This window comes from Columba livia, chromosome 3, assembly GCF_036013475.1.
Source record: "Columba livia isolate bColLiv1 breed racing homer chromosome 3, bColLiv1.pat.W.v2, whole genome shotgun sequence".
NCBI classification, from domain to species: Eukaryota; Metazoa; Chordata; class Aves; order Columbiformes; family Columbidae; genus Columba; species Columba livia.
Window position 1 is genome coordinate 69,411,942 of NC_088604.1, and position 21,009 is coordinate 69,432,950.

General features: G+C 39.7%; 1 protein-coding gene across 1 annotated transcript; it reads right to left on the bottom strand.

Moving 5' to 3' along the window:
* Positions 1–122: 122 nt before the first annotated feature.
* RAB32 (RAB32, member RAS oncogene family) lies at positions 123–20,509 on the bottom strand. The gene is made up of 3 exons (XM_005507631.4): positions 20,034–20,509; positions 3,821–4,098; positions 123–1,671 (listed from the first exon to the last, which is right to left on the bottom strand). The coding sequence occupies exons 1-3, from the start codon at positions 20,260–20,262 to the stop codon at positions 1,522–1,524; spliced, it is 657 nt and encodes a 218-aa protein (XP_005507688.1). The 5' UTR covers positions 20,263–20,509; the 3' UTR covers positions 123–1,521.
* Between the last annotated feature and the right edge of the window lie 500 nt (positions 20,510–21,009).

Sequence of the window (21,009 nt, forward strand, 5' to 3'; positions counted from 1 at the left end):
AAGGCCTTTAACACAGAAGCTGCTAGAAGTTGTTTTCGGATATCAATGAAAGCATTTATGTACAGGGTGCGACACACAATGTGGAGAAGCATGTTCTCAAAAGCATACACAAACAACATACATAAGATGCCCAAATATATTTATTTGTCTCTTAAAAAGTACATTACTCTTTAGAAAAAAAAAAAGACAGCCTAGGAAATCTCAATACAGATTAAAGTATATCCAGTATGGCACATACTTCATGCTGATGTTTAAGTAAACATCAACACCATCAGAACAAGTAACATAAGACTTCTGAAGTCAGTAGCAATGAGGTATCAGGACAGAAGAAATCCTTAAAATGAAGAGGAGCTTCAAAGCCTTTCAGTCAAGCAGAGCCAGAGTTCCAGAATGTATTCAAGAACTGTGAAATCTCTCTAATCCTTTTGATCTTCATTTGCTGCCAGAAATACATATGAGTTATAACAAGGAACCATAGGCATTGCAGTATACAGAATTACAAACTGGTAAGCCGGTTCACCAGCTCCAAGTAGTCAGAAGAGTGCAGCACTGTTTGAGACTGAACAACTTAGAGCTTGAGGTTTCTTATTTCCTTCAAGACCTCTCTCCTCCTTTATGATACGCAGAACCATCTCAAGACAGAAGGAAAAAGAAGCAAGTTAATTATCACAGAAAGATATTTTCTTGCATTCTTGATAAAGTTTTCAGTGTTAGTGCATGAAAAAGTTATTGGATGTCTATATCTGGATGTGAATATGGGTGAGGTTGCTATGACTATGTGCCAGCAGCACAACTGTATTCATTAATGGGTGTCATGTGTAAAGTATTCGCTGAAAGTATTCTGCCTTGAAAGGCTGGAGATGCATTTTTATTAGTACTTCTATAACCTTGCCTCTCCCCTGCTAAGTACAATAATTTTCCCATCTCACTCTTATTCAGTGGCAAAAAGCCATCTACTTCACTCAGTTCTAGTGAACTCACTAGGAAAGGTACCTTCCCATCTGTCATTGGCCCCCTCAAGATTTCTGGAATGTCTTGATCCAGGAGAACTAGCAGTGAGACAGACCCTCATGGTACAGAATAATAAATAGGGACAAGTGTGTAGGTAAGACAACCTCAAGTGGGACACCACTGGTGACAAAAGAAAAGCTTACTGTAAAGGTGCAAGTGCCTATTCAGCTAAAACCATGATAAGTGAGTCCTATTTGGAATGTAGCATATGTCCCAGAAGCAACCTAGACATTGAATGTCATCTTTGTTCCTTTTTAAACACTACCTTATGTTCTCAAGTAAGAAGACAGTAATCAGACTTAGAAGCAGCCACTCAAGCAAGTAGAGTGATAACTCACAAGATACTCAGTTTTATGCTAAACAAGAATATGTAAACACCCACAAGAATCACCTATTCATATAAAACCAGACAGCCCATATGGATGGTCACAATGCAGCACAATAGCAGCAATCTGATTTAAGGAACAGTCTTGCTGCTCATCTCATCACATTTACCGAACAGTGGGAGCATTAGCAGCATTGTGATTTGCTTTCTGCTTTCAATGGGTCAAGGTCCAGTTTTGGTTTCCCCACATCATTCTCTTCATTAGGAAAGGTTTTATAGTTGGCAAGGATGTTTTCCACCAAAAATCGGGCAGCTTCATCTATGTTGATGTTGTCCTAAAAAAGTTGAAAGTAAAGAAGTCAGTGATAATTTTTGAAATAGTCACACATTCCTATTAGAAGCTGGCCAAATACAAAAATTCTTCTACAGTCTCATCAGCATGACAAACAGCTTAGATGCATCAGGTTATCACTCATACACTTGCTTGTCAAAAAAGTTACCAGAAAGGTTTGAGACAAAGTTATTCACCCATGTTACAAATAGGTTACTTCAATTCTAATGAGGCATGCAGTTGGGGGTTATATGTCACCTGCATTTAGATGACTCACTAATGCTAAAGTGCATTTCTGCATTAGGAAATATAACAGGCAATTACACTGTCCAAACTAGCATTCTACCTTCTGGGGCTTCTTTTGTTCTTTTGCTGCAGTTTGGATACATGTACTTATGTAAAAGGATGTGTTTTGTCAGCCTTAAAACCCCAACTAAATCAGAGTGCCTCATCTAGGCACACTAAATTTTCTTGTGCATGCTTTGACAAGTACTTTAACATACACTGTAAAGCAGGTGTGCATGTAGGATACGTAGAGCTGTATTTCATCAGCATATCTTAATTACTAAGGGGCCAAGCTGGCCAATGTCAAAGAGCCTTTGACCACAGCTTTCAGCTGTCTGGGCCACCTGCTAGCTTGTCACAGGGCAGCCACATCTGGAATCACTTGCCTTTGGTTCTGAGGGAAATACCACCCCAGCACACTCTTCTGTCTCCATAATTGTAGCTCTAAATTCTGCATGAGCAAGGTTAGACTATGAGAACATCTGACCAATTGCTACTGCACTTTACAAGCCTGTGGCTGTCAGCCACAAACTCTTTCTGGCAGTTTGAAGATAGGTACTTTTACCCACTCAGAGCAGGATTCTCCTCATTTTGGTATACAGATATTAACAAGGTATTTCTATTAATATTTATACTCTCTGCAGTTCTTTTGCCTATTATACCTAACCCACAGGGAGTGGGACCTCTATTACTGCTTACTAGACTGAAGATTCAATGACCAGTTCCAGCAGAAAGGCAAAAGCAGATTATCAGAATATTTAAGTGGGCAGGACTTAAAACCATAAACAATTTCTTGTGCTTAGAAAACAAGAAAGCTGTCCTGGGTTTTTGCTAAGCTATTTCAGCTACCTCTTCAGAGTTCTAAACAAGTCAATTCGTAACTGAACTAGGACTAATATTGCCTAGACTTCTCTGCACCAAGAACCTCAATTTACATTGTCATGTCTTAAGTGCTACCTAAAATGTAAGCTGTCACTACATTTCCACATTAGGTTTTGTTCCGATGTTCCTTGATTTAACTCATGTTGAAGTTTATGTACCAGTGTTATGGACAGTAAAGCTTCAGAGAAGACATAAACCAAAGCAGAATCTTAGTATTCTTTTTGAGTATAAAGAACCTTAAAATGTGAGCTTCTAGTGACAGGTGGGTTTGGGAATTATTTTCCAAATGCAAACAAATTATTAGCTAATTTACCTAATTCCTGTGACTGTTTACCTTTCTTCCTTATTTTAAGGTAATCGGGAAGAGGCTTGTTACTTTGTTTCTTATCGTATTATTCCTACAGACTTTTCTTTAATGGTTGTCTAAACATCACTTCGTGCCAGTTCATCAGCAACAATTAATGGAAGCAGGCAAGCCAAGGGAAAAGGGGGACTTTGAGGTTTAGCTTACCATATAAAGGAGTTATAAACCAGACCAGCAATTTGGTCTGTCAGACACATTGTCTTCAACTGGAAGAATCTTTCATTTTAAGGATCAGTTGAGTTTTAACGAGCTTTCAACTTTCAACTAAGTTACCACAAGCTTATCTGTGCATTGACCAAGTCTGTAGACTAAAACTGTACAATAAATTAAGTTACTCATAGTTATATTTGAACAAAGTAGCTATTTGTTTTAGCTTTAGCTGACATATGCAAGGAAAAAAGTTTATAGAAATCAGTTAACCAAATTTTCCTATCAGCTTTAAGGTTCTCTGAATTTAAGATGCAGTTATAATCTAAATCAAGCTACAAGTCTTCAAGCTTTTGCTGAACACTGGAGACTGGACTGTCACTTTGTATACGTGAGGATTGTCTTCTCCACATGACTATACTCATCCACTCTTATGCCAATACTTACAGTTTAAATGTTTCCTCTTTATGCTCACCTTAGCAGATGTTTCAAACCATCCAACAAAGCCACCTTCTCTGCAGAACTGGTCCATTTGAGAGGGATTCTGGCTGCCATCTTTCTTCTGGTCACACTTGTTTGCAAGAAGAACAGCAGGGATGGGGCTGCCATTAGGAAGTAGTACTTTACTGTCCAAATCATGCTTCCATTTTGAAACAGCCTCAAAAGTGGAGCCTCTTGTGACATCAAAGACCACAAAAGCACCAACTGCCTCTTTGTAGTATACTCTAGTCATATTTCCAAAGCGCTCCTGGCCTGAAAGAGAGGACAGTAGGAAAGTACACTTATTTAAACATGAATTGTAGTCAGTGTAAATGGGCTTCTGTACCAGACTGATACATACAAATTTAGCATTTGTCTAGTCATCTAGTTCACACATTCTCTTCTATGTTATCTCATTGTAACAGCCATTCCATGTATCATACGAGTCAGATGCTAAAAGCAGTTTGCAATCCCAACCACCACTTTATTTTAAACTTATTTGTTGAGTAGTGTTCTTTGAGAAGTCATGCCTAAAACCACTACCAACACAGTTATACACAAATTCTTTCCTCAGAAAAGCTTCCGTAAGATTTAAACCTAATCACATCAGCTAGAGACTTAAGCATACTTAGACTTTTTTTCTGGAGGGAGAGCAACAAGCATTTCCCGGGAAACAGTTCTACAAGCTCCAGGGCTAAAAGTCATCACAGCATCTTCAGAAGTCACCTATATTACAGATTTTTTTTTTTTCTTCCTCAGGGACAAGCTCAAAATGAGATAGTTTAACAGTTCTAGCTAAACCTGTTATCTTTGACTTCATCTTTTAAGTCCAAGATGAAACAAACAAAAATCAAGAGGAAAACCAAACCAATGGTCAGTGAGCATAGTCAACAAAAGCCTTTTTCTTTTTAAGTACAACTACTGTAGTCAGTATACTTGAAATGTAGAATTAGAGTGTCAGTTCATTTATTCTTCTGTTTGGAAGGTCAGACCATCATGCTGTGTTTGTACTGGAGTAGACATAGCAGCATCCAATGCAAGCATGCTGCTTGGGAAGTTTCAGCTACTAAAATAGCTTTCTGCTTTGTTCAGAAGTCTTCATTGGGAAAAGTAGCCCCTGTACTTTATTGTTCAGTTTTACAGTGTTACGTCCCTTCAGCTTTTAGCATTTAGTGCATATGCAGTTTTAAAATAAAGTAAGAATTTCAATTGGAAGATACAATCATAGAATCATTTCAGTTGAAAGACACCCTCAAGATCATCGAGTCCAACCATAACCTAACTCTAGCACTAAACCATGTCCCTAAGAAACTTGTCTACGCACCTTTTGAACACTTTCAGGGATGGTGACTCCACCACTTCCCCGGGCACCTGTTCCAATGCTTGATAACCCTTTCTGTGAATTTTTTTTTTTCCTAATATCCAATCAAAACCTCCCCTGGTGCAACTTGAGGCCACTTCCTCTCATCCTATCACTTGTTACTTGGGAGAAGAGACCAACACCCTCCATGCTACAAGCTTGTTTCAGGTAGTTGTAGACAGCGATAAGGTCTCCCCTCAACCTCCTTTTCTCCAGGCTGAACAACCTTAGTTCCCCTCAGCCACTCCTCATAAGATTTGTTCTGCAGAACCCTCATAACATAGTTATCCTCTGTTTATAAACATTCAAGTCTGCCTTTGATAAGCAAGGACAGTTGCAAGAACTGGGTACTATCATCTTCTTTGAAAGAGACAGAAATTCATTAGGTGAAATAACACGGGATCCTGTTCAGCAGCATGCTTTTCTAGCTCAGATGCCTCATTTTAGTGTCAGTACTTCAGTGTACTGATTAGCTCACTCCCAACAGACATTTTCAGAAAAGGTTAACTAAGCAGCTAGAAGAATTGCTGGAAAGCAGCAGCAACTACAGTGAAGTTTCAGAGACTTATAAAGCTCTATAAAGTAGACTTTTCTGTCTGTTCTACTTTAGAGTATGACACTGCATAAAACAGTGTCACTAGCCAGCATATTCTGAGGAATGGAAATTACACACTAGTTTCTTCACTACCAGCTCATTAACCCGTGTGAGAACAGGCAACTTTAAGAGGAAAGCTCTTTCTTCCATATTCAAAACTTAAGTTCTAAAGCAGCATTTATGCCATGGACTCTACGGTCAACAAGCCAGACACTAACCTGTACCTCAGTGACTCTGTCACTGGAAGAGGCTGATACAAGTCAGCCACAAGTCTCCTAATTGTGCACAGAACTTGTATACAAGTAACTCACATTGTCTCCCTAGGCCTTTCCAGGCTGAATTCTTATGCCTAAAAGGTGTGCTTGGTCCAGCCTTACTGTAAATTGTAGTACCAGGTGCACACTGTTTTCATTGATCAAATACCAGCAGGAAAACATTTGGCCAGAGGGCTTTTACTACTCCTGCAGATCAAGTGTACTGCATCTAAAAATATTTACCTTTAGATTGTGGTTATTTTTTTTGTTTTGTTTGGTTTTTTAATAGAGCTGCATAGGGTCAAATTTAGGTATATTAAGCCAGTCACTGCATAAGGCACCACACAAGCTATGAGGAGCTCCTTCTCAGCTTCCCCATTTGTTTAGCTGTCAGTCTCCCAGCCAATTCCTGTTACACAGGAACACCTCCAACTGAGCTAAAAGCCTGAGTGTTATGTCCAGCTCAGGCAGTATATCCCTTCACACTGTAGGACAGGCCCACAAAACACTGTAAAATCTCAAGATGTGCACAGAACTGTACTTTACTTTGTACTCTACAGCAGTCACTTAGAAAGCACAGGCTTCAGCTGTCTAGAACAACCGTTCTAGTATTCTTTCTAGCTGGCTTTATTGAAAGAATTTGAAATTTTTGCCCTTATAGTAGAAGTTTTGGAATTGAAAAAACCTTAATACATATTCTTCTGTAATTTACATTTGGGTAAAAGTAGACAGCTGACGTGCATACCAGCATAAAAGCTTCTACCTTTACTTACTAGATTTAAGATTTACATTTGGAAGATTTTATACTCCTTACTGTTAAAAAACACACACAAGCTCAACACTACTGTAGTATTACAGATTAATGCCTTTTAATAGGTCAAATACACTCCAGTACAATTGCTGCCCTTTTCTAAAGCAGCCTAAATGCCAAAAAGATTTTATTACAGAGCTGCTTTCATCTCTAGAATTCACATCCACCAATAACAGAACTGATCTGCACACCAGCTTTTACTGCTTTTCTATCCTGTCTGGATGTCTAACAAGGATGGGTATATGCTTTTTATTCCACAGAAGAAAGAAGCAATAACCCATGGCCTGCCTAAGAGATAAGAGTTTTATTGTGGTAAAAAGTATATTGCATGAGGCAGGAAGATTATTCAGTTTATACTGAATAGACTTCCAGTACAATCCTCTTATTACTGAAGACACATATGTTTTAGGCTGAGCTTCTTGTAAGGGATGCAGAGCATTCTAGACAGCCTTTTGAAAATTTAACAGGAATTTCAGGCAAAGCTTTTCCAAGTGCTTTAGTGCTTGCAAAAACACTCATGCAGAAGAAGTGAAGTGTAGAACACAACATTTCTCCAAAGTCTGGAGTGTGAACATAATTATTTATTTATGTTATTAAAACTAAATTGACTCAATTTTTGCCATGCTCAGTTTAGCCAGGGATTTGTCATTTCCTTTCCTATGTCCAGCAGTATTTTTGCTGTAGTCATTTCATCATGTGTGATAATAGTGTTGAGCCACACCAAAAGTAGATCATACCTCCAGAGGGTAAAAAGGCTAAAAATGATCAGATGAAACTAGACTTAAAGTCTCCAGTGTATACAATCATAGAAGGAAGATGACAGGAAAATTACTTGCTTACTACAGTAATATGGAATAGGACAGAGGATTAATCATCCTGGTAGTTCTAGTGCCTTGACATAAATCTGATGGTACCATGACATTATCCCTTCTCTGTGCTTCAGGGGTTCAGGTATAGATGAGGAGCTAAGCTATGAGGCAGACATGGGGACAAGAGGTCTTGTTTAGGGGTATGAAAGTGGCTGCATGCAATGCAAAGTTCTCCATTTTCTAACCACAAAGTTTTCACACCTACATGACTCAGCACATACTGTCACCATATTTTCCAGTAATTGCAACAACATTAAGTGAAATACTTACATAATGTCATGCATCAAGAACTAATACAGTTCCCTACAGCAGTACCACAGGAATTTACTTTGAAACTGTATCAGAGCTTGGGAGCTATTATTGCTTCCCATTTACAATGTAAAATGAGTAAACCATAAATTAAAGACAATATGAAAAAAATTATAGCCAGGTCTGACATTAGAAGCTTTATCTTTTGCAGTGAAGTAAGAACAAAGATAAGATTCAGACACTGCCAGACTTGCCTTGAAGTACATTCTAAAGAGTTTCTACAGCAATCCTTCACAGTGCAAGGAAGGAACAAAAGAGTCCCATTGATCAAAGCCGTGTGACTTATCATTGTGGTAGCTCTTGCTTTTAGTTAGCAGGAGTTACCCTACATGCATACATTATTTTTGCTTCTAATCGGCCATACATGATGGGAACTGAAGCTAGAAAAAAGTGAAATGTACAAATGACTGCTGGATATGCATGATATTGAGTTAGTCAAGGTTCCATCTTCCAGGCTACTTACCACACCTAGAAGTCTTCACATGTAGTTTATATGAACTAACAGAAACCCACTTGAGGAGAGTAAAATGAAGAAGCTTCCCCAACTATGCCTTTTTTGCTGTGCAGGTAAATTCTGTCAATACTAACAGTAAGCATGAGTTCCCCTACTTTGTAAAAAAAAAAGTCTAAGCTTTGTCTGTTCTGAAGCTACACAGACTCAGAAGTCAGAGTTGTTTGGTGCATTTAAACCCTTAACATCTCATCGGGGGTACTGATGGAGAACTGGACAAACTCTAGCTTCTTTCAGATGAGACTAGCAGTTTTGACATCCTTCAAAAAGTGTGTCATTAACAAGGAAGAGAAAGATGACCCAGAATTATAAAAGCCTGACTACTGGAAGAATGATGGAACAAATAGTTTCTCCTGTTGGTCTTAGTTCAAGTTATCTTTGACAGGTTAATCAGCTTAATGGTTGTCCAGAGCTCAAAATTTGATTTTAACAAGTTTGGCAGTTCCACATCAAATAATCTTATATTAGAGATGCATAGTGAATACACAACTAGCAGAAGAGTTTTATTCCAAAGTTGTTTGCTGCTAACTAGAAGACCACTGTGATGAAGTTCTACAGTTTTCCCTGAACCAAATACTAGGGTTTAAGTTTGATAAATAGCAAAGTCCTCAGTTTATTAATAAACCTAAGAAGCTCTTGCTAACATTGTCCTTCAGAATGCTGAAACTCAGTGTTTATTTAGTTTAAAAAGCTGTTTAAGTTCAACAGAAAGAAATAATATACTACACAGGTTGAGTCTAATCTATAAAACAAAACCAAAGAGCTATCCAGCAATACTTCAGTAGTAAAGAAACTTATCAAGAGACCTAGTGAACCAAATTAAGAGAGTTCAAAATACATAGAAGTGGCATCCTGCTAGTCTGTTTGTTATTCTGCTTTTCTACAACAAGTACCATATATTGTAGTGAACTCATACATCACAGGATGCTTCTTAAGCTATAGTGAATGATTATAATAAATCAGTTTTAGTCTGAGAATACTTGAATATTCCTCTTCCATCACAAGAAGGGTTCTCAGATGAACTACTCACCATGACCACTAATAGTCAATATTAGTCACACCAAAATTCAAGAAGGGTCATTAATGACAGACAGACTAACTTAACTGCTAATATCATGACGCTTAGGTCCCTGCTATTAACTACCCTATTAGCCAGACAGTGTGCAAGCAGTGCCACTATTTAGACTTCAGTGCAAAACTCCACAAATCACTTGTTTCAGACAATTTCCTGGACCATGAGACATTTGTGCTTTTATTCACCTAGACAGGAAAAAAAGACAACTCAGCTGTGAAACCCCTTCTTCCCAAGTCTTCCTTCTGCCCCAGGAAATCCTAATCTAATGAGCACCCTCTTCCCTGCTCCAGTTGTGCTGCTTCACAAGAAGATTTTCTTTAACTCCCTGAATTTCTAGGATCAGGTTTTCACATACTAACATCAAGGAGCATCTGAGTGGCAGCTCCTTATTTACAATTTAATCTCTTAAAGTTCCTGTCATTCAATGTGATATATTTAAGCTAAAGCACCATCCAAAATGGCTGGGCATGCAGCCCAATCCTCTCACCGAGTTAGAGTCACTGTCTCTGTCAAAACACCTAGGCCCTTTAGGAGCCACAGGCATGAACAGACTATACTTTGGATGCCCATTGGCCCTACAGCTGGATATTTGACACAATACAGTGCATATCCAGAACTGCCCTGAGGATGCATCTCCCAGTTCTCCAGACATATAATATACACTGTAGTGCTACTTGGGTCAGGTGTGAACCAACTCAGGTTCATTTTTAGACAGATGTAGGCATATGCCAGTGGTGAGCTACCACTGCTGACAGCATCCCCCTCTCTCGCCAAACCAGCACTGCTTGTCCCAGAACTGTCTTACCCAATTAGATTGAATCTGTTATTCAGCAAGAAGTAGGTTAACCAAACCACTATCAATATTACAGGACATGCTCAAGTGTGCCTACCTGCTTTTTTCACATGGGTAGCAGCTGTAGAATGAGAGTAGACAGACCCCAAGACAGTCAGTGCCAGGTGTCTCTCCACTCCTCATTCTCACCCACTTAAGTTATTAGTACAAGGTTGCCAAGTGTTTAAACCAGAGGTGCTAGACTATACTAGCAGCTCTAGCAGATATTAGAAACCTGTAAGAGTTTTTTTTTAAAAAAAAGCACATCTAGCCTGACTTATATTCTCTACCATAGTGGAAGTAATATTTGGTATTTGTGGTTCTGGTGAAAAACACAGAGGTTAAAAAGCAAGAACTACAGGAACATTGTTTCTTCCTGTGTTAGACAGTACTAGAAACTGTTTCACTGACTGCAGCTTTTACAGTTTCTAACAGACAGCAGCAGCCTTGGATGATTTTAAGTGAATTGCTAGTGTCCCTTCTTACTAAGCGTAGTGTGGGAAAGTTAACCAACCACTGGATGGATCTCTTCCCAACCCCTTCAGAAGAACAGTCTTTAGCAAAAAGTAACAAGCCAGTTAATCCCTATTCAACTGACTCCTACTTTACCATAGGAAATAACCTTTGGTCCTCCGGTTATGTCTACATTGAGCAGTGGTAGGGTACAGTTGAAGCAGTTCTGTTGAGTGAAAATTTCACAAGACCTGACATCCATAGTATGCTATCTATATATATGGTCTGTACAAGATACTCTGTAGCCATTTTAGAGTCACTGAAGAGCATCAGTTCAGGTGCAGCAGTACTTTGTTTAGATCATAAAAGTGTTTTCACATGTTCTTAGAAGTCACTATTTCATTCTGAAAAGGTAGGAAGTAGTTTGCTCTAAAGTCTCATTGCACAACAAAGCCAGTTTCTACCATAATTTGTTAGCTACCTGAATTTTCAACATCAGTGAGTAGTCTTTCCATTCACTGTTTGCTATCATTATACTTTATTCTAAAGCAGGACAGTCCTGTTCAGTACCAGTGAAACTGCAAAAGCTCCTAAGTTAGACACCTGACTTCCATCAGGAACACTGACCACATCCATTATCCTAATAGACTGAAAAAGCACACCATTCTCTTTTGCAAAGATAGAAAGTCTTCCTCAAACAATTACACAGCTCTCATGAGGAATACTACAGCAAAACTGAAACTTTTCATAGCTGCCTGTAGCCTTTGGCTAATCTAATGATTTAAGATTGTCTAAACTTATTTTAACAGCATACTATCTTCTCTTTAACAAGTTTAGAGGCAATACCATGCACTTAGGATTCAACTGGCTTTGTCCAGCATCAAATGTATCCTATGTAGAACTAAGACTGTCATGTTTGTATAAGAAAGTTTCATGTTTTGCTTGCCTCTGTGATAAACAGCAAATTAAGATAGAAAGTGCCTGACTAAGCACTAGATTCCCATCCCCCAAAAAGTAGAGTTCAACCAAGCTAAATGATTTCTAATTAGCTGTCAAATGCAGCATACATGGAAAAACTCTCCTTGCATTGGTATTCAAAAAAAGTTGACATAGTCCAATTAGTGTCAGCAACAGCATGAACTAGTATTTCCTATATTGCTTTAACTAGACTTAAACAAGTTATCTGTCAGAGTTAAGCAATTTTTGCACATGACACCCTCTAGTCCATCTCCTTTGGTGCACTGTCATGCAGCCAAAGCTGTACTGTGCACTCAAAAATGATGCTGCATGGCACCACAGCATTGCACAGCACACAGGAGAACAATCCTAAAGTCAGTTTGTCCCAAGAACAACTTTATCACAAGACTGAAAAAATGTTAATCTCTAAAATGGCCAATGTGTCATGACACATTGTGTGGTTGGAATTTCGCATCAAATAGCTGCCACTTTACCCAGGACTCTAGTCTGGGTACATTTAAAGAATAAGTTCCCATAAGCTGTTTGTAGCAACACTCAGAAGTTGCTTTTTAATCTGTTATTTGAAAAGCTGCTAAAATCCATACAATAAGGAATACTGGCTTTCATTTGCTACTAATCTAGAAGCCAATGCTATTGAAAGTTTGCTGTGCTTTCTCTATTCGGAGTCAAGATATTTATTTCTATACAAGCTCTATAAACCCCTGAAATCCCATCATTTTTCAAAGCATAATCCTACCACCCCATCTACCTTTGTTTTGTGTCTCCATAGTCAGAGCAAAACTTTGAACATCTAGCATTCTGCCACAAGTAGCTTGAGAATTATGTTGTGCTTTGTAGTCACTGCTTGCTGCTGGTCATGCCAGCTTTAGTACCTGCAAGAATATCACAAGAGTTATTCTGATGCTTTCATATGAAAATATAAAATTCCCTCACTGCAAATCGCTTCCTCTGACATGTTACTTCACACACTTCAGAACTTCTGAAGTGAGTATTTGGAGGGAACAGTTTACAAAGGCAAGGCAATGGTTACCACTGGAATTCAAGGAAGTTATTTCCAACAGCTGTGAGACTGAATCCCAGTGGCCTTGCTCACTACTGAAGGGAAGAATCTTATTTTATACAGCATGTTGAAGCCCTTTGTGAAACCAGGCAGATCAGATTATTTTCTTTCTTGCATTTCATAAGACAGGTAACCAGTTTAGAACAACTACCTTACACCACTTGCCAACTCATATTGTACTTGTGCACATGCACTTCAGTCACTCCCTGTCCTTGCGTGCATATAACGAAAACCAAACTGATAAGGGGTAAAGTGGAGATGCAAATAAGGTAAAGACACCAAGACTCTGCAAAACTGATGCAAGTAGACTTGATAAAGGTCAATTTACTTCAATGTAAACTCCATACATTCAGATAAAAATGTATATGTAATATTGGCTGCACCAGTTTGTTTCTGAAGGGTAATGTGCTTATCAAACTAGCTTACTTTGACTGCTCAAGTCAGAATTACCTGAAGGACAAGAGTTCAACTAACAGTTGCCTCAAAAAAAGCTTATGATCAATGCACGTTAATGGATTACTGCATGGGCTTCTAGTTTACATTATAATTTGACCCAAAATTTAGTTATGTTGTGTGATATATGCTATTTTTCCTCCTGTTCGCTGTATTACACATAAGAACTTAAATATCTTAGGTAGCTCCCACACATACCCATTTGATGAATACCCATTCACCCTTTATGCTTTGTATTAGAATGCTACAGAAGTATTTTTATTGTGATCTTGTAGACAACAAAGCTTCTGAGCAACTGCTATATATGAACCTTATGTATCTGAAAATAAGGCTGAAGCTCCATCTATTCCCTAGTGATTAGAAGCTCAAAGTGGTTCCCATTGTTGATAGAAGCTAAGAGTACCTTCAAGATCAATACAGCAAACTTTAAGCGTGTACCAGATCAGATGTTCTTCTAAGATCACATCATTTCTTGTAGGACGTCTAGAAATGCCTATGGAGAAATTCTAAGCTTACTTCCAAAATACCCCGAGAATATCTGCCTCAATTTACCATTTAACCGAAACTTAACTGAACAGCCCATTCTTGCATAATCAAAATTACCATACTAAACTGCCTTACAACACTAGCTTCAAGACAATAACATTTCCTATATTCTTATGGAATTCCATCAGCACACAGGCTTTAAAAAGTTTATCATATACAGTACTTGGAGTTGCTACATAGTACTCAGCACAAGAGCCTCCACCAATATGAATGATTCAGCACATCGCTGGTAAAACAAGGAAACTGCTGCATCAGCAATACCAATAACCATACCTTACTTGTTAGCATTTAATTAAAATGACTTAAAGAGAAGAATTCCAAAAAAAGAAAGCATACTGACAACCAGAGATGTCTGAAGACACACCAGAAAGAAACCAGTTTAACATGTTCAGTGCTTATTTGGATACTTAGCTATAGAGCTCCAGGTACAGCAAGTCACTCTCAACTGAAAGCTCACAACCCTAACTCAGCAGTTCCAGAAGAGTCACAAGGACACCCACACAAGGTTTCCCACAGAAGGGTGGTTTCTAGAAGGAGACACACAACACACCTTCAGTTCTTTCTTGCCTTTAGTGCAGCGTTTAAAGCCTTTCAACATGAGCAGACCTTCTACTTTCTTCAAGCTTTATCTGTTAGTCTTGCACATATCCAGCCAACTTCATCCTTAAGTAATTTCTTACATGAGATTCATGCTTTGAGGTGTAAGAGCAGGAAACTTTCCTAAATCAGACACAGATCTTTCAAAACTTCATCATCAGTCTGAATTTAACATAGAAGATTCTCTGTCCCTCACTGGGAGTTTTCTGACCTGCCTCAGCTGTTACCAGAATGATAGTGCTCCCAGGAAGGCAGCTGCAGCTGGAACCTCCATCACCACAAACTGTGAGTTAATCTCAGATCACTTGCCAGTTTCTGAAATAAAGCTCTAAACTCCAAGTTCTCCATCCATCTGATGCAGTTATTCATGTGTACATTTTTCATTCCTCCTTCCTAATTGCACTCATAACAGTGAGGAAAAACACAGTTTGGGGCAGGTAATGCCTGGATTCTCTAGCCTCCATCCTGTGCTCACTTGTACTAGGCACACAGCTAAGCAACTACTACTTAGCTTCTTTGCAGGAGTTGTCATTTTAATCCCTACACTGATCTCCAACATGCATTGCGGTTAAGGGCAAGTTGTTACAAGACTACCTTGACTACCTTTAAAGACTATCTCCAGGCTTCACATACTTAAGATGAACTCCTCTGAAAAGCTATTTAAGTATGTGCCACTATGTCACAGAGATATACATGTATAGAAAATTGAGGAAGTTTTCTGGCTGCCCCCTACAAACTTTTGGAGATGCATTAACATCACCTAAGGTTTGCTTTAAACCCTATTAAAAAAAATCTATAATGCAAGAAACAAGCTAAATGACCTGGTACATAGAAACAACTTGGCAGTCTATCAGTAGCAAAAATGCAGACTGAGAAAATCTAAAATACATGGCTGTTTGAAGCTGTAAGATTTTTCACATGGAAGTACACTAACTCACATACTGGAAAAGCCTGAATGCCTCTGAAACTCAGCCACCAAAACAGGCAACAGTACAGAGCTATGTTCCACAGCAGGGGCACAGCCATTAAGCACTCTACCTTTCCAGAGGAGATATTGCGCTGGAACAAGAAAGGTTGAGATTTATTAGGTGCAGCATCACCCTCGCATATCTAAGCGAGAAGGTTTGCATTTCACCTTCATTGGCTTGCTTTGCCTGTGCTCATTTCAGTTGAAATCCTCCTCTTCCTCCATCCATGGTTTCCTGCACACACTTACAATTTCTCTTGGCTTCCTATAGATAATAGAAAGTTTAATTCCTAAAAATGTTAAAAGCTTAGTATCAACTCACATATGCAAGACTTATTTGCCTCCATAGAAAAGATGGGATATTCTAGCTTTTCCTCAACTTTGTATTTAAGCAAAATCCTTCATCTGACTTAACTTTTCTCTTCAGGACTACTACACTTTTAACAAGTTAGAGTTCAGATCTTTTCAAGGAGACAGACAAGAGTTTAACAACAAATTTGCATGCTACCTCTTACCATTCAACTCCCGAGGGCTTGTATAAAGCATGTTTAGAACACTGAAGTACAATGCTTCCTCTTCTCTTTGGCCAATTTCATAGCCATGCTATGTAAGCATTTAACTGTAAACAGTTAAAGCAGTGCTCCAGTTTTAATAATCACTTTTACAAAAAAATTTCAATTTTTAAGTCTTGGGAGAAGGGTACTCTTATACTAAAGTTAATGCACAGTTTCTCAGTCAAAGCTTTAAAATTAAATTTGTCTACCAGTTTTCATCAGTGACATGCTTCAGAAGAAGCCAAGCTCAAGTGGTGATCTGTGACTTTCACCACCCCTGCCCTTCAGAGACTGACATGTTCATACAGGCTGATGTGATTGACAGTGATGGCCATCATGATCATAATGCAGCAGCTAACACAACTCAGTTGCTGGTCTTATTAGATCAGATCAAAAGTTTTTATGATACAGAAAGTCCTTAAAGTGTTCTTTCAATGACAGTTGACTGAGTTTCATCAATAAGCCATATGCACCTCCTACATTACCCTGTGGTCAGATCAGTATACTCTAAACCAGCATGCTTGTCAAGTAGCAATTCCTAGCATATTGAAATAGACTTTAAAAGCACTTCCCTATCATTAAGAATCCTTTGTTTTGTATCTCTCTACCACAACGACTCATTCCTATCTCCTATTTATTTCATGAGTTATTTATGTCCTTTGATGAAAGGGGTTAACCTGGTTCTAACACTTTCAGAACTTATCCAGGAAGAGAGATTTATCAGAACTCCACATGTCAAGATAAAACACAAGAGTAATGCCTAAGGGCAGCTAAGGTTTAGAAGGTTTGATCCTGTATGAACATGCACATAACCTGTTCAGCTTCTTTCAGAATACTTGATGCTGCAATCAAGGTAACTTGACAGTGACTGATCTTTCTTATTCCCAAGCTTTTTCATATCCAGTATTCAAGAAGCTACAATCTGTGTCTAAAAAGTAAAATTCCTGAGTATTTCTGGAATATACAAATCTGGGCACAACAGTATCCTTCTTCCCCCTTCACTATTTCACACCTCCTTCCCTTTCGATTTTGCTGCAGGCATTTGCATTACTTTGTACCTTACAACAGAAAGGTTATTTTCACCAGAAAAACAGTATAGACAGTGTAACATTGACATGCTTTATTCTATAGAATTATCTAATCACTAGAAAAAAAAAAAAAACTCAGCTAGCTCAAGAAACTGAAGTCACTCAGGAACCTGTTACATTGCAATACACACTATTCATCATTTAGGCTGCAATCACACCAAAAGCCAGCACAGTATCTGCATCATAATCTTTAGCTGATGACTGAACTATATGGTTAGTTCTTATCACTGATTTAGGTACAGAATCATAGACTGAAGCACTCTCTTTGAGGAAAGCTTTTTATTATGAACTATTAAGTACAAGCTTCAATCCAGTGTAAAATAACATGCCTTACTATGCTTAAGGATTAGGCTTTAATTCAGAAGCCTTTTAAACGAATCACAATCAATTCAGAATACCAGCACCATATTGCTTGCAGGGAAGTCACATGTAACATTACTTACCATAAGATTTAGATCTCTTCAAGAGATCTAAAGCTGTCTGTCTGCATGCACCAGCAGACAAAATTATCTACAGAAGACAGAAGACAGCTGGACTGATGAGTTAAAAGGGAATGACTATCACATGCTCAGATACTTTGTTAAACACTTTAATAATGCCCTTTAGGCAATATATGCTATGATTATATTGAAGCCATCTTCAACCCGGTTCTCTAAGTAATAATTTATACATGAACCTATTAATATCTTCAGGTATTTAGAAATATTCATGAGTATGGACATAAACGGCTGCAGAACACATTCTCAGGTCAAAGACATGAGCAGTTTTAAGACCGTGAAACAACTCTTATGGATACCAAAACCCCTTTTATTTTCATGATTAATGCTTAACCAAGATGTCAAGTTCTATAGGAGCCCTGAACTGTTACTCTCACACAGGCTAAGCCTAGCCTGATAAAAAAAAAAAAAAAAAAAATCACTAAGATTACTCCTGGTTTTGGTCTTGATTTTCAATTGGGGAAGGACCCCCACCCCCTTGGAAACAGAATAGCCTAAACTATCAGATTAGACATGAGAGTCTGGAGTACAAATTGCAAAATAGTTGCATGTTCCTTTTTTCAACTTTGCTAGGGAAAAACTAGTCAGGAGTTTCACAGAAAAGTGCACACCACAATGTAAAACAGGAAAATAGTTCCAGGATTTATCAGCAGCTCTCAAGTTAGTTTTCACCAAACAATGTCCAACATACACTAAGGGCAACAATCAAGAGTTGTTAATACTTCTGGATCTTGAAATTAAGGCATGGGTGTATTGACAGGACTTCCTATAATGTAAACAGGTTCTGTCCAAACTGCGTTAAAAGTTACAGATAAGTTTCTTCACAGCTTGTTGAAGCATTGCTTTGGCAAAGCACACAGTCTACCGCAGTCTCAGACACCAAGGGCTGAGAAGTTGTAGGCTGCCAAACCCCAGAATCCTCTTCAATCTTTGGAAGCCCAGACTTGCTAAAATACACCCAGAGTTTTGTAGCAGCTTGCACTGATACTGCCAATTGATTTAAAGGAAACTAAAACTGATCTGTAAAAGGAATGCATCAGAAGAGAAAGCTTAACAATATTTTACTTTCTCTCCAGAACAGCAATTAGAAAATATTTTAGTTTGCCCTACAGGCCAGCAGTAGAAAGATCTATGGTGTGTTTCAGCATAAAGCAGTAAGAAGCAGGCTCTTCAGTTTGAGGAATAGCATTTTAAGTGTTTTAGGATAACCTTTAGAGCAGTAAGACCAGAAGCTGATGCACAGCTGGTCTGTCACAGGGTTACAGCAGCCACATGCTACAGTTCCTTTTTTCTGAGCTTCCACTTGATAAAGCGTAGACTTCATGGAAACAGTAATTACCAGGTGTTATCCTAGTATCTTCCACTAGTATAGGTTTAAACATAAGCATTTGAAATGAAGTCTACATTTTCATATTCAAGAAGATATTGTGAACATGGTGGAGAGCAATGAAGAGAGCTGCAGGTTAATATTAGGGCTTCACACTGAACTAGAAATGCAACACTAACTTGAGATGATTAAGGACTTGAGGACACAGACTTCTTATAATGCCATAGCAAAACAACAGCATAAGCAAATTTAACCGTGATAGGTAGACAGTTGGAGCCTTTAAGGCAGAGGTGTTAAAGATCAGCTTTGAATTATATAAAGGAAAGGAGTGACATGTAGTTCAGACATGCAAACAAGGCTTTTCTGCTTCCATATGCTCAAAGTATCTTTCTGATACACAAACCCATGATTTGAATGTAGAACTAAGCATAACACAAGTCTCACTCCATTACTCCATATTGCACAGACACAAGTTACTTTTAAATTAAGTAAGTAACTCCAAACATACAAAGTTTGAGCATACTTCCTTTGAGGACAATTTCAGCTGTTTGAGTTACCTTTAATTTGTAAAGTGTGCTTACTAAACACAACGTGCTTGGAAAAAATATTGATTTTCTCTAGAAGCGTTATGGAGCCATAACCGTGAATGAATTTAAGCCATGCTCATAACCAAAGCCAGAAGCTCCCAGGCAAATGAGTCAGGAGGAACAGTACAAGCAAGAACACCCTAGGAGCCCTGGAGGCAGCAAGCACAGCAGCTTTTTGAAATCTGCTGTAAAATCCTGGGCCAAGCCAAGAGCCCTACAACATCAGCTAACAGACGCACACACACAGAGCCTATAAAAAGTCAAAAACTTCACTCCTACATCGAGAACTCCCCCAACTTATGCTTCAAACACAGACAAGAGGGGTTCCAGGTGACGGGGGAAAAAAAAAAAAAAAAAAAAAGATATAGACTTCAGGGTCAAAATATACTCTCCTCCACAGAGGCCGGGCCCCAGGACCCGAGGCAATCAGGTTCACGGGTGTCTGCCTCCTCGGGGCTCACCCTGCAGAGACGCCCGGCTCTTACCTGCTATATCCCAGAGCTGCAGCCGCACCAGGGTCTTGCTGTCCCAGTTGATAACTTTGAGCGCGAAATCCACCCCGATGGTGGCCCGGTAGTGCTGGGAGAAGAGCTGGTGCACATACCGCTTAATAATACTGGTTTTACCCACGCCCAGCTCTCCGATCACCAGCACCTTGAACAGATGCTCCCGGCACTCCGGCACGCCGGAGCCCGCTCCTTCCCCGCCGGCCATCCTCTGCCCTGCCGCGGAGCGGAGCGCTGCGGGGCCCGGCGGGGAGAACGGGCTGCCGGGACTGCGGCTCTCCCGCCTCTAAACTTCCCCAGCTGGCAACTGTTCCTCCAACTTTCCCCAGGCGACCCACCGCTGGGCCGGGCCACGCTGGGCGGGGAGGCGAGCGGGGGAAGACGGAGCGGGACTGAGGGAGGGAGGGAGGGAGGGAGGGAGAAGGGAAACCCCGCAACCACCTGACTGCAGTCACAGGACGCGGAAACTCCGCGGCCTTATAAAACCCCGGGGGAGGGCGGCGGGGAGGGGCAGGGGGAGGGACCTGGCCCGCCCCGCTGCTCCGGGATACTGGGTGGGGGGTGATGCGGGATGGCAGGATGGGGTCCCTGGGGCCCCTTCGACTTCTTTGGTTCCTCGCCCGACCGCGATGGGCTGTCCGTGGGGCACCCGGCGGCGGCCGTAGCAGGAGCTGAACTTCGAAAGGGGACTTATGCCGAGGAAGTTTTAGCTTTATGCCGGTGGCATCCTCTGCCGCGTTTTGCTGGTAATGGCAGCAAAGTTTTCCCTTGGCAAAGTCTCGGAAGTACCCTAGTGTCTGAAAACATTACAGTTTTCTCCTCGCTGTTCGGCAAAGCATGTTATGGCAAAGAAGTTCATGGGGCAAAGAGAGCTTCATCAGGTTGTCTGCTAATATGAGTACTCCAGTAATGCACACGTGCACCCAGAGTCTCCTGTCCATCACCGGGCTTGCTG

Coding starts and splice junctions, on each gene's coding strand:
- RAB32 (XM_005507631.4), bottom strand. CDS start 20,262: ATGGCCGGCGGGGAAGGAGCGGGCTCCGGCGTGCCGGAGTGCCGGGAG. Junction 4,099..20,033: donor GCAGCTCTGGGATATAGCAG/GTAAGAGCCGGG, acceptor CCTCTCTTTCAG/GCCAGGAGCGCTTTGGAAAT. Junction 1,672..3,820: donor GGTTTGAAACATCTGCTAAG/GTGAGCATAAAG, acceptor CAACTTTTTTAG/GACAACATCAACATAGATGA.